The sequence below is a fragment of the Octopus bimaculoides genome, chromosome 6, assembly GCF_046866305.1.
Source record: "Octopus bimaculoides isolate indiv1 chromosome 6, ASM4686630v1, whole genome shotgun sequence".
Classification (NCBI taxonomy): Eukaryota; Metazoa; Mollusca; class Cephalopoda; order Octopoda; family Octopodidae; genus Octopus; species Octopus bimaculoides.
Genome location: NC_142933.1, coordinates 48,691,839 through 48,704,485, shown reverse-complemented (window position 1 = coordinate 48,704,485; position 12,647 = coordinate 48,691,839). Strand labels below are relative to the sequence as shown.

Below are 12,647 nucleotides of genomic sequence, written 5' to 3'. Positions count from 1 at the left end.
TGCAAATCTCAAGAAATATGATAAACAATTGTGCATTTTTCTGATGTTGTAGAATTTTATGTAGAGTTCTATGAATATTGGCTTGCCATACACAGAAATTTTCGCATTCACTTCTGTGAACATGATGTTGGTTTTAGTTCACTTTTCAGAGTTATTTACTTTAAATATTCTATTTAAATGTAGTCTACTAGACACATCATGGTCCCTTTAAGTTGTTGATGCATTAGAATGTTAACATTTCTATTATAAATATTCTTTTATATTATCAGTTTGTATTTTTGTCCTATATTCATATCTAAGAACCTAAGGAAATCTCAGCACATACTTCAGTCCAATACAGTTTCTTTATTGAAATAAGTTTAAAAACAATTACAGTTGGTTCGTTTCTGGGGATGGTAATATGTGTATTGAGACCTCATCAATTGCAATAAAGGCTTTTTTTGTTTTAATTTGGTTCAAATACAAGGACACAGTATATGTGAATCTCTTACACTTGAATAATCAGCAAATATATCAGTCAAAATGTAGTGTACATGAGACTTATACCAATAGTCCTTTCAGTTTGAATAATTGTAGTAATAACTCGATTCATAAATGTAAAACTTTAATTAAGCTTAAATATTCTAATCTATATAACATATATCTTTCAAAAGTTTCATTCTCATAGCAATTAAATCTAGCTTTTAACATAGTTACTCACATAAAATAATGCAAAAGTGTTTTGTTTTAGAACTTTAACAAATCAAACTTATTTCATTCCGCATGAAGTCTTTAAATTTGCAATATACTTTGCTTAAGTAATCTTCACATTGTTGTATTTCATCACTCTATTGAATTATTGTACTATGCTCACATATTCACATACTGTACAAAGGCAAAGTGTTGTAAAAATATTTAATTATACAATTTCTTGGAAACAAAAGTTTAATTTGTTTTTGCAAGCCCATTTCAACTAATAATTGCTTTCAAGGATGAACTTTATTTTATACAAAAAAAAAAGCAATATTTGATGAAAGCTATCAACAATATGTTTGATCTTTATTTGTAAAATAGTAGAAATCAATGTACCAACATGCTCTCTGGTTGAAAAAAATAAAGTTTTTATTTGTTTGATACAAATTACAGAAAATACTCAATAAAGATTGTGTAGAAATTTTTTAAGAATCTGTTTTTATTGCTTAGCTACCACAACTCCTTATTTTCCCAAATTCTAAAAGATGTTCCTTGAATTGTCCTGAAAATACAATAACTCAAATTACAAGCATTAAAATAAATGACAAAACAATACTTAGGCAAGTAAATGATGCACTTGTTTAAAAACAGAAAGTGTTTTGAAATAAAATATAGAAAAAAATATACCATTCTTAATCATAAATTATTTAAAAAATCACTTAGATTAGAATACGAACTGAACTCAAATTTGATGGTATCATTAAATCTACATGGGTGATAATATAAAATGCCAGTCAATTTAGCTGACTATACTCAATCTCCCAAATGTGTGGCCATACCAGAAATAAGGAATTTAAGATATTTGATGTACAAATTGCTTGGTTCCTATGTACTTCTTTTACCCTTCATATACTTCATTCCATACTAAAGGCAGGTATGATGATATGGAAGCTTCTTTTCTTTCTGGTTTCACACTTTCTTTAAGCTTCTTTCTTTCACCATTGTATTTTGTTATTGATTGCTACAACTATCTCTTCAATATTTTTTTAATGTTTTTATTGCATGAAGGGGTATGTTTATGTTTTCAAAATGTTTTATTTTTAGACCAATTTCAAATTACTTTCTTAAAACTAGTTTATGCTATGATATCAGATAAATAGTTTCTTTGAAATTATTGCTATTCAGTTCTACTACATTTTAGATTAAGTAACTTACTACAATATCATCACTGGTTTTCTTTATTATTATTATTATTATGATGATGATGATAAATTCTTTAAGATAAAATTTCAAAACATTGCAGAAGTCATTCTTTGATGCTCCATTTTCATCAACAACTTCAGTGCACATTTAGCATCAATATAACCATTATATGTTGATCTTTTGTATGAATAATAATAATTATTATTGTGTGATAGATAATTTATTTTATTTTTCTGCTTGAGTTTTTAATAAGTTTTAAAAATTTGTACTAATAATTTAGTTATATTTGAAATTAATTTCATATTTTTTTTACTTTTTCTACATAACATATAATTGTTTTCTGTTCTAGTTCAATATAAATCTCTCAAAAAAGATGGTAAGTGACTTCTCTATTGCATGTTGGATTGAATCCATTTTAATCACACTCTAGTGAAAATGTAAAAAAAAAAGAAAAGAAAAAGAAACAATGTTCATTCTGTTTTTCCTCTGTCTACACTTTTCTTCATCAAATCTGTAGTCTTTTAAGCACAAAATATGGTATAGAAATAACTGTAAAGTAGTTAGTTTGAGGTTCACCCAAATCAGTTAAACATAGTAAATTTGATTTTAAATTGTTGATGATGCTGATGCTGTGCATTATTGTGTAGAAAATTCATCGATAGCAATTCACCAAGCAACAATTCACAAATGAGCAAGAACCTCTTTTGAAGAGATGAAAGTATCACAATTATGCCAAAAGGTTTTAAAAGATTTGTGGAGTACAATCTTCACAAGTCTATCATTCCAAATGTAAGAGGCTAAGTTTATGTCTCACTTTAGGATTCATTTAAAAGATTTTGCAATGTTTTCTGTTATGTTATTTAAGTGTGACTGTGTCATTGTATTACTATTATGTCATCAGTGAATTTGTTAATCATTTAATTGCTAATAGGTGAATTTGCTGATCAAGATTTGTTGGTCAGCAAATTACTTTCATTGAATTGCTGTTGATGAATTTTTTGTAGCTGGCTGTATATTATGCCTAATAGTATATGTATAAAATACTTTAATTTTATTATAGGCATTGAGTAATTATGATTATTTCAAAAATCTCTAATAATAAATCTAGTTTATATTGAAACATAACAGTGAAGTTGAATTGCAGTAGATTTAGTGGCTGCAATTAACTAAAAAATAGGATTATAGCAAACATTCATTTGAAAAGATCATCATCAGCAACAGTAACCATGTGAAATATAGGCAAAACCCAGAGAGCAGCAAACAAAATGCCTTGCAATATTAAGTAATATCTCTGTCTCTCTACTTTGTGAGTTTAAACCTAGCTGAGAATGGCATGGCCTTTTGTTATAATGATTTGGTAAAATAAGTACTACTAAAGTACTGTAGTTGATACTAGTGACTAGACAACTTACTGAAAATTTGAAGCTTTGTGCCAAAGCTAGAAATTTATATTAATAATAAGTTTTAAATCATGACACAAGGCCAGAAATTTTAGGGGAAATTCTAAGTTAATATCCTTATCCCTAGTTCTCAACTGGTACTTATTTTATTGACCTCGAAAGGATGAAAGGCAATGTTGACCTCAGCAACATTTGAACTCAGAATGTAAAGCCAGAAGAAATGCCACTAAGAATTTTGTCCTGCACAATAATGATTATGAGTTTTAATAATAACAACAACAAAAATGCTATTTAGTCATTTTTATAAAGAATATTCTTAAGTTTTATTTATAGTATTTAAATTCTAACCCATATCTTTTTAGATAACATTTGACTTCTAAGACAAATTCATCAAAAAGATTAAAACAGAACTGATTCATAAATTTGCCCTATTTCTTCATTTGTTCTATTTCCTGAGTTAAAAGATTTTTATCTTAGATTTAGTTTGGTTATTAGATGTATTCTTCAATGTGCTATTCCTATCTGTGACTATTCAGTATCTTCTAGCATGCTTTGTGGTTAAATCTATAATTGCTGTTTTTCTTTTCCTCTCACATCTTGGTTTGGTCTTCATTTTTATCAAATTCAACATTCTTAATTTTAAATTTCTGCAATTTTCATTATAAGAGCTATGTTTATTGTTTGGAAAATTTTAATGTTTCAGAAGAATATATAATAAAATGCCGTCAATTCAAGATTTTCTGACATAAACTTCTGTCTATTTATCTGTCTCGACCTCTCCTCTCTTCTTTCCCTCTATCTATCTTTCTCTCATATAGTGAGAGAGAGAGAGAGAGAGAGAGAGAGAGAGAGAGAGAGAGAGAGAGATTAATGTTAATGTAGTAAATAATGAACTAGCATGGATGTGTGGTTGATGGTGAATATCAGTTCAGAATGGATGATGAAAGAAAAAGGAGTGGCTCAGGTATGATGTGTTAAGTTGCATTACAGAAAGAGTGAAAAGCAAAAGTGTAATAAACCTGCATATAGACGAGAAATAAGGTGATGTGTGGGGTGAGAGAATGGAAGAGAAAGACATACAGTGACAGAGATGAGGTCAGAGGTATGCAGGGATGGATATAGTGAGTGACAGTCAAAGAGTATGAGGGCTTCAATGGCAGATATGAGGGTGGTGAGAATGATAGTAGATATGGAAAGGTATTAAAGATGAGTTATAGCTGTCCTAAGATGTAGCCCAGGGGAAACAGAGACATAACTAGTGGCACAGAAAGGGGTAATCAATGGAAAATAAAGTGTTTTACTAGAGAGAGGGCATCAATAGTATATCTCCCTGACACAAAATCAAACTGCATCTCATCTAGTCTAATTTTTTTCCTGATTAATTAGGCTATAAGTTTTTTCTGTAACTTTCATAACCTGGTCCAGTAATTTGATACCTCTACAATTACTTATAAGGTATCTCCTTTACTCTTATAACAGTTTGCAATAATGTTGCTACACCAGTTTGTGGGTATGGTACCTTCCTGGACAACCTGATTAACAATATGGTGAATAAGCCACCTGCTATTTTAAGCATTTCAGCAGTGATTCCTGATGGATCAAAGGCTTTCCCTGCCTTCATATCTTTAATTGCTTTATCATATTGCTGTAGTCTAGGATAGCTGGTCCCTCTATTGGGTCCACATTAGGAAGATCCTATTTTTTTTATATCTTAAGCTTCCATATCTTCTTATTCCATACTGGTGTGTTTCTAAGTGCTTCTACATCTAAGACTGAAGACACTAACCACTAACTATGTTAGCTCTAAAGTTGTAGCCTTGATACAATGAGTAGGGGTGGGTTATTAATTAAGGAACTGTTATCAGCCCTTGAATAGATGATTTGTGCAAGCACTTGCCAGCTGGCTATTGCACATGTCCATCTAATTTGAACAACCAATTATTATGCATTGCATATATGAATTATATACACATACATATATACATAAATATATTATTATAGTCCCAGATATCATGATCATTTGTAGTGTATGAATTAAGGATTTGCATTTTCTCCCCAAGTTCCCAAATTCACCCGTACTTTACTCATGGCAGGTTTGTATGTATCCTGTTGCTCCAATAATACTAGGTATGAAGTTGAAAGTGTATCTTGAGTACTGGATTTGCAAACTCTTTGTGGATGGTCTATAAATATCCTTTTTCTCTTGTATTTTTCTAACCACATTGGTGTCCAGAGAGCAGCTGATTTCCACAAGAGAACATATATTTTCCTTGTGGCCCTACACAATATCTGACTGGTTCTGTTTTAACTTGGTGGCTGTTTTGATTTTAAAGTTCCACCAATATTTTTTGATCCATCAGTCTCAATGTAGTCAACTTCATCCATAGGTGTCTCCTTTGTTGGTATCCTCTTCCAGACTATACTGATCACCACATCATGCCTCATGGGAAGATAATATCTGGAAGACATTCTCTCAATGTTGGCAATAGTGTGGTTGACATCTTCAGTCTTGGACTTGCACAGCCTACATTTGTTGTCTGTCAATGTTTTCTGCCGTTTATGCTGTAGGCACTTGGTGAGGACCTCTTGTTCTTGAATTGCATGGAGATAGCTTTCAAACTTGTCAGAACTCCATGCCAAGCTTTTAACATGATCAGTTCCTTCTGTGGCTCGTTTTTTATGCCAAATACCCATATACTGTCTTCTCAGTAAATAGGTTCATTTTTTAAAATTTTGTTCTTCTGATAAATAGATTTTACCAATGACCCTCAAGTTCATTACCTCTCCTCAAAGTCATTAGCTGTCCTAATTATGTTGTTGATTTCATGGTCACAAACTTGGGAAAGATAATCATTGGTCTCTTTCCTCAGCTGCAAATACCATTCCAGTGTCACAATGCCAATTCTGTACATGCTGTAAATGTTTCGATAGCATGGAAATTTATTTGTCATCAATGTATTATGTAAGCTAGAAACTTTGTGCTATGTAATACATTAATTGCAAATAAATTGCTTTGCTATTGAACTGTCATTGTCCATTTATTTTCAGTTATATATATATATATATATATATATATATATATAAACAAGAACAATTGCAGCATGGAAGATATTTGTAAGCCATTTAAGAACACACAAAAACTGTTAGTTTCCCTTCAGCATATAAATTTAATTTGTGTCAAAATATTTTTGTCATTTTGAAACCACGACCTATTCACTGACAAAACTGTGTGCTACATTTACTTATATAAGTAAAAGTAGGAATAAGCAAGTTAAGCAGATCAAAATATGAAAAGTATTAAAAACATGGAATACAAAAAATGTCTATATGCTTACATACAAAATGGTCTGACTTACACAGAATACAAATGATATAGAGAATTAAAGGGGCTGAAGAAAAGTATTACAAATCCAACAGCTGTTTCTGGGGGCTTGGTAGTCCAAAATAATGTTTGTAGATTGATTCTATCATAGGATTAGACAAGCCTCCATCTTCATTTGAAGTGCTGAAGGAAAGAATCAAAGGTGGAAAGATGACTCCATCTTTGAACTTCTTTCCTTCAATACCTCAAATGTAAGATCTCTTCACTGAATATGGAAGCTTGTATTATCCTCCAGAAATAGCTGTTGGATTTGTAATACTTTTCTTCAACCCCTTTAATTCTTTATTTCATTTGTATTCTGTGTAAGTCGGACCTTTTTCTATGTATACATATATACATTTTTTTGTATTCCATGTTCTTAATATACTTCATATTTTGATCTGCCTAATTTGCTTATCCCTACATTTACTTCTATACCAACTCAAGTGTAAATTTCTTGAGCACTACCAAGTGTATTGCAGAATATCTGGAATATCTAATTCTCATCTATGAATTATATATTGGGTCCTTAACAGTTATTTTTCATCAATACCGGCTGATGCTAGTTGATATGGACAAACAAAAAATTACCAATCCATAGATTTGATATTTTACAACTCTCTTGCATTTATATATATACACAGACATGGGCCCGGTTTCCCAGTTTCAGTGGCATATGTGCTCCCCAGCTGGATGGGACGCCAGTCCATCACAGCATTACTCATTTTTGCCAGCTGAGTGGACTAGAGCAACGTGAAATGAAGTGTTTTGCTCAAGAACACAACGCGTCGCCCATTCCAGGAATCAAAACCACAATCTTACGATCATGATGCTGACACCCTAACCACTAAGCCACGCGCCTCCACAAGAAGTAAATAGACACCTTTAATTTTCAAAATCTTTTATTTAATACACAAAGTGAACAATTGAAATGTAATTGATAGTAGGACTACATACTTTAGTATTTAGTTCACATTCCCTTTGCAGTTTTTAATTCAGAAACTCCTTTTGGCATTGAACTGATGAGCTTTGTGATTGTCTCTTGTGGAATTTCTGCCCACTTTTCACGCAACAATCGAAACAATTCATCTTTAGATTTAGGTTTCTGTCGAGTTTTTCACATAGCTCTATCTAGTATGCTCCAAAGATTTTCAATTGGGTTTATGTCAGGAGATTGGCTCGACCAAGGAAGCTTTTTGGTCTCATTTTCAGTCAGCCATTGTTGATTCCTTTTCACTGTGTGGCATGGAGCCCCATCTTCCATGAATAAAAACTCATTTTTCGTTATGTTATCATGTAAATACATCAGAAGTAGTCCTTGCTTAAGTATTTCGATGTATTTTTCAGAGTTCATGGTTCCAACTTATTCGATCAGTTCAGAACGACCATTGCTGATGGTACGATGATTGCTGTAATGGTCGTGCCATGTTTCACAGTTGGTTGGAGTCATTTCAAATCAAATTCTTGATTGGAAAGCCTCCAGACCCAAACATGTCTACTGTCTGAAAATAATGCAGATCTGAGTTCATCTGAGAAAATTACTCTATTCCAAAATGAACTGGATTTTTCTGACATCTCCTTAGCCTATTTCTTTCTTTTCTTGATATTAATTGGTTGAAGGAGAGGTTTTCTTCTAGCTGCTCGTCCATAATACCCAAGTTTATGCAGATATGTAACGCATGTTCTTGGACTAACTTCTAGCTGTTTTGCAATACCAGAAGCCTCTGAACAGATTTCATTTTCCACAATTCTCAAACAGCAAAGCTTCCTTTCCAAGGGCCCAGGTCGGCTGGGACGAGAATCTGTTGATTCTTTTCCTTGGCTTTTGAATTGCACTATAATTCTATTAACAGTAGCAAGAGGAATTTGAAGATTTTCGGCTATTTTTTGCTGGCTAAGACCAGCCTCAGATTGCCCAACAATACAACCTCTTTGAAAATCTGACAATCCTGCTGAATTTTTTGTGTGTAGCATGGTTACTCTTTGCAAATGTTTAATATAATGGCACCTGGAATGAAAAAGAATAATTACATTGTAAATTCTACACTGCTGAAAACATATTAAGACGCTTAGATCAGAAATTTTGAAAATTAAAGATGTCTATTTACTTCCTGCATATCTGTGTGTGTCTGTGTATGTATATATATATATATATATATATATATATATATATATATATAAACACTGCCAAATCAGATTGGGGCCTGGTGTAGCCATCTGGTTTCACCAGTCCTCAGTCAAATTGTCCAACCCATGCTAGCATGGAAAGCGGACGTTAAAACGACGACGACGACAGAGAGTTATATATGTATGGATTATATATGTTTATCTCTCTCTCTCTCTAATATATATATATATATATATATATATATACACACACACACACACAATTCCCTGTGAGGGATTGTTAATAACAATCTAGATTCCAAATGTCTTTATCAAATATATTGTCAGAAAGTTCCTCAATATATATGTATAAACAGTCTCATAAATTATAAAGTTAATAAAAGAAAATGGAGAAGAAAAATATTATAGATGCTTCGTCCATTTTATTTGTATCACAATGGAAAAGTAATGCAAAGCAAAAGAGATATTTTGTATTTATCCCATCTTCCTCCTATAAGACTTATATAATATAAATATCTTTCTCTGTAGTACTTCTAAAAAACATTATCGTTGTATAATATAAACGAACTTTTCATCCCTTTATTAACATTTCTCAATCTAACTCTTTGTATATTACATCCCTCATGATAAGTTACATTTATCTTTCTCCTATCTTCCTCCCATAAACTTTTATAAATATGTTATAAATATAATTATAAAAATATTTTTCAAATGCATTTGATGTTTTAGCATTATTTCCACATTCAATGTTAGCTAAAATTAAATGATCAATTTCTAATCACATGAACTCTGCATCCTAATAAGCTGTTGTTTACATTTGAAAATTTCTAAACAAAGCCCTCAAATAAGTTATTTCATAATTCAAGATTGGAAAATATATTTACTTTTCCCTGAAGGTACCCGGCAATATATCGTTTATTACATTTATGAAAGTTCAAATGTTGATGATTCAAACATACTGTAGGATTTTTGCAGATATTTTTTTATTGTTTTGTTGATCCAGCTCCTTTTTATACTTATTTTCATCTTTTTTTCTTTGCATTAATTTTCCATTGAGATACAAATAAAATGAACCAAGCATCTATAATATTTTTTTTCTCCATTTCCTTTTATTAACTTTATATATATGAGGAATTTAGGTCAAGGTTACCCAAACTAATATGTGTGCGTTCTGAGTGCTCTAATAGATGATCCACCAAAATTCCAGCCAGAACAGTGGCTGGAATTGTGGCTGTGTGAATGTCTTGTTCGACAAAAACTGGCAATTGGCAGGTATTGTTTAAAATAATGAGGAAGGCAAACAATTAGTCAAGGCAGGTCTATAACATTTAAATTCATTCGGCTTAATCTAAAAATAGTAAAATGATACAAAACTGGTAAAGATAGCAAAGACAGCCATCTTTGAGACACCCCGGCCATTGGATCATTGTATTGATTGAAGACTTTATAAACTGGATATTCTGTCATTGGAGAAATGTATGAAGAAATGTATGACAGTGGAAAGAAAGCTCCTCTTTAATAGCATCTGCTGTGGTTCATTATGTTCAGGAGGGTAGGAGTGTTCAAATCCATTCAAATTGGTTCTTCCCCAGGCATATCCATAGGTAAATCCTTAGGTGAATCCATTATCAAAAGAGTGGTCAAGTAGCATATCAAGGTGAGAAGAGGAAAAGAAACTGCTAGCAGTTGAACAGTCACATGAACAAGAGAAGGAACAAGCAAAATGTTCTAGTATGAGAGAAAATAAAATAGGTAGATAGATGGATAGATAGATATATAGATATAAGCAGCACACCAGACACAGTGTTCAGCATATCACAGGGCATTCAGTCCTCAGTGGGGAGTGGGGTGGGGTCAATAAATAACACATTCTGGTATGAGAAAGATAGGTAGCTCTACATAGGGGTACTAAGTCTTGAGAACACCAGAGGGAGAGGATAGGGTAGGGACAGTAAATTGGCACTCCCACCCAAAGAAGTCGGGTGGGGGTAAATGCAAAGACCAACCGATGAGGGAGAGGATAAAACAGGGCAGGTGCCATACCTTGGGTCTAGGGCACCAACGAGAGGGTGGGGAGCATTCAATAACAAAGTGGACACAAGAAAGACAACAGACAAGTGCAGATATGAGTTGTCAAATCCCACTTGGATGGACATGTACTGTTCACTAGCCACCAAGGAAAGCTAGAATGCTAGAAATAGGTGTCAAACTATAAAGGAAGGATTTAAGAATTAAGAGTTAAGATTTACAAAGACTTAACTAATATAACTTTAATAAAAGACGTTGTATAAAAGTAATGTAAATAGCTAGAAGAAAAAAATAAAATAAAGATAAAAAAAATAGATAGGAGGAGATTTAAAAAATAGATAAAAAATAAAGAAATAAAAAATATAACATATGTAAGGATAACTGAAGTTAAAAATTGAAATAGGTTAACACTTAAAATTAAAATCAAATTTAGATGAAAAATAAAACATAAAATTTTAAATTTAATTTACTGTCATAATGGAGGGACTATGGGCTTATTCACGACCAGTATTTCATAGGCCCATAGTCCCTCCATTAGCGCTTCTGACACTAAATTAAATTCAAATTTTATTTTTTATTTTTTATCTAAATTTTATTATAATTTTAAGCATTAACCGTATTTTAACTTTTAACTTCCATTATTTATTTATCCTTACATATGTTTTTATCATTTATATTTTTCATTTTTTATTTCTATCTATTCCTATCTATTTCTTATTTTTATTTTATTTCATTTCTTCTTCAAGCTATTTACACTATCTTTATACCACTTTATTTTCTTTCTGCAATTTTCTAACAACATTTTGTCTCTTTCTATCTGGGTTTTTGGTTCGGTTTTTTGTTTTTTGGGATTTATAATTTTCTGTTTTTTTTTATCAAACTTTCATACACTTAATAACATATATAAACTGCATTCTCAATGTAATTTCATGCAATTGGTTGCTATTCTTATGTTGGCAACTTTGTCACTGGTCTAGCAATATTACAATTAGAAGTGCTACACATCTCTGAAAATTAGATAATGCATTTTGATTATATAACTGATATATAACGAATAATCATTGTTTGGTAATGAAACATCAGATGGTGATAAATACTTAACAAACAGAACCTCATGTTATATATATATATATAATATATATATATATATATATATATATATATAATATGAATATATAATATATATAATTATATATATATATATATATAATATGAATATATAATATATATAATTATATATATATATATATATATATATATATATATATATATATATATATAATATGAATATATAATATATATAATTATATATATATATATATATATATATATATATATAATATGAATATATAATATATATAATTATATATATATATATATATATATATATATATATATATAATATGAATATATAATATATATAATTATATAATATATATATATATATATATATATATATATATAATATGAATATATAATATATATAATTATATATATATATATATATATATATATATATATATATATATAATATGAATATATAATATATATAATTATATATATATATATATATATATATATATATATATATATATATATATATAATATGAATATATAATATATATAATTATATATATATAATAATTATATATATATATATATATATAATATGAATATATAATATATATAATTATATATATATAATAATTATATATATATATATATATAATATGAATATATAATATATATAAATTATATATATATATAATAATTATATATATATATATATATATATATATAATATATAATATATATAATTATATATATATAATATATATATATATATATATATATAT

General features: G+C 29.9%; 1 protein-coding gene across 4 annotated transcripts in view; it reads left to right on the top strand.

Moving 5' to 3' along the window:
- Nucleotides 1–12,647, top strand: part of LOC106882864 (uncharacterized) — a 114,270-nt gene that overhangs the window by 17,455 nt on the left and 84,168 nt on the right. For 2 of the 4 annotated variants that reach the window (XM_089353842.1, XM_089353840.1), the window contains one exon: nucleotides 2,225–2,251. The exons of the other annotated variants lie outside the window; for them this stretch is intronic. In XM_089353842.1, the coding sequence (XP_089209968.1) occupies nucleotides 2,225–2,251 (27 nt within the window). The remainder of the gene's footprint in view (nucleotides 1–2,224; nucleotides 2,252–12,647) is intronic. 4 annotated transcript variants of the gene reach the window in all.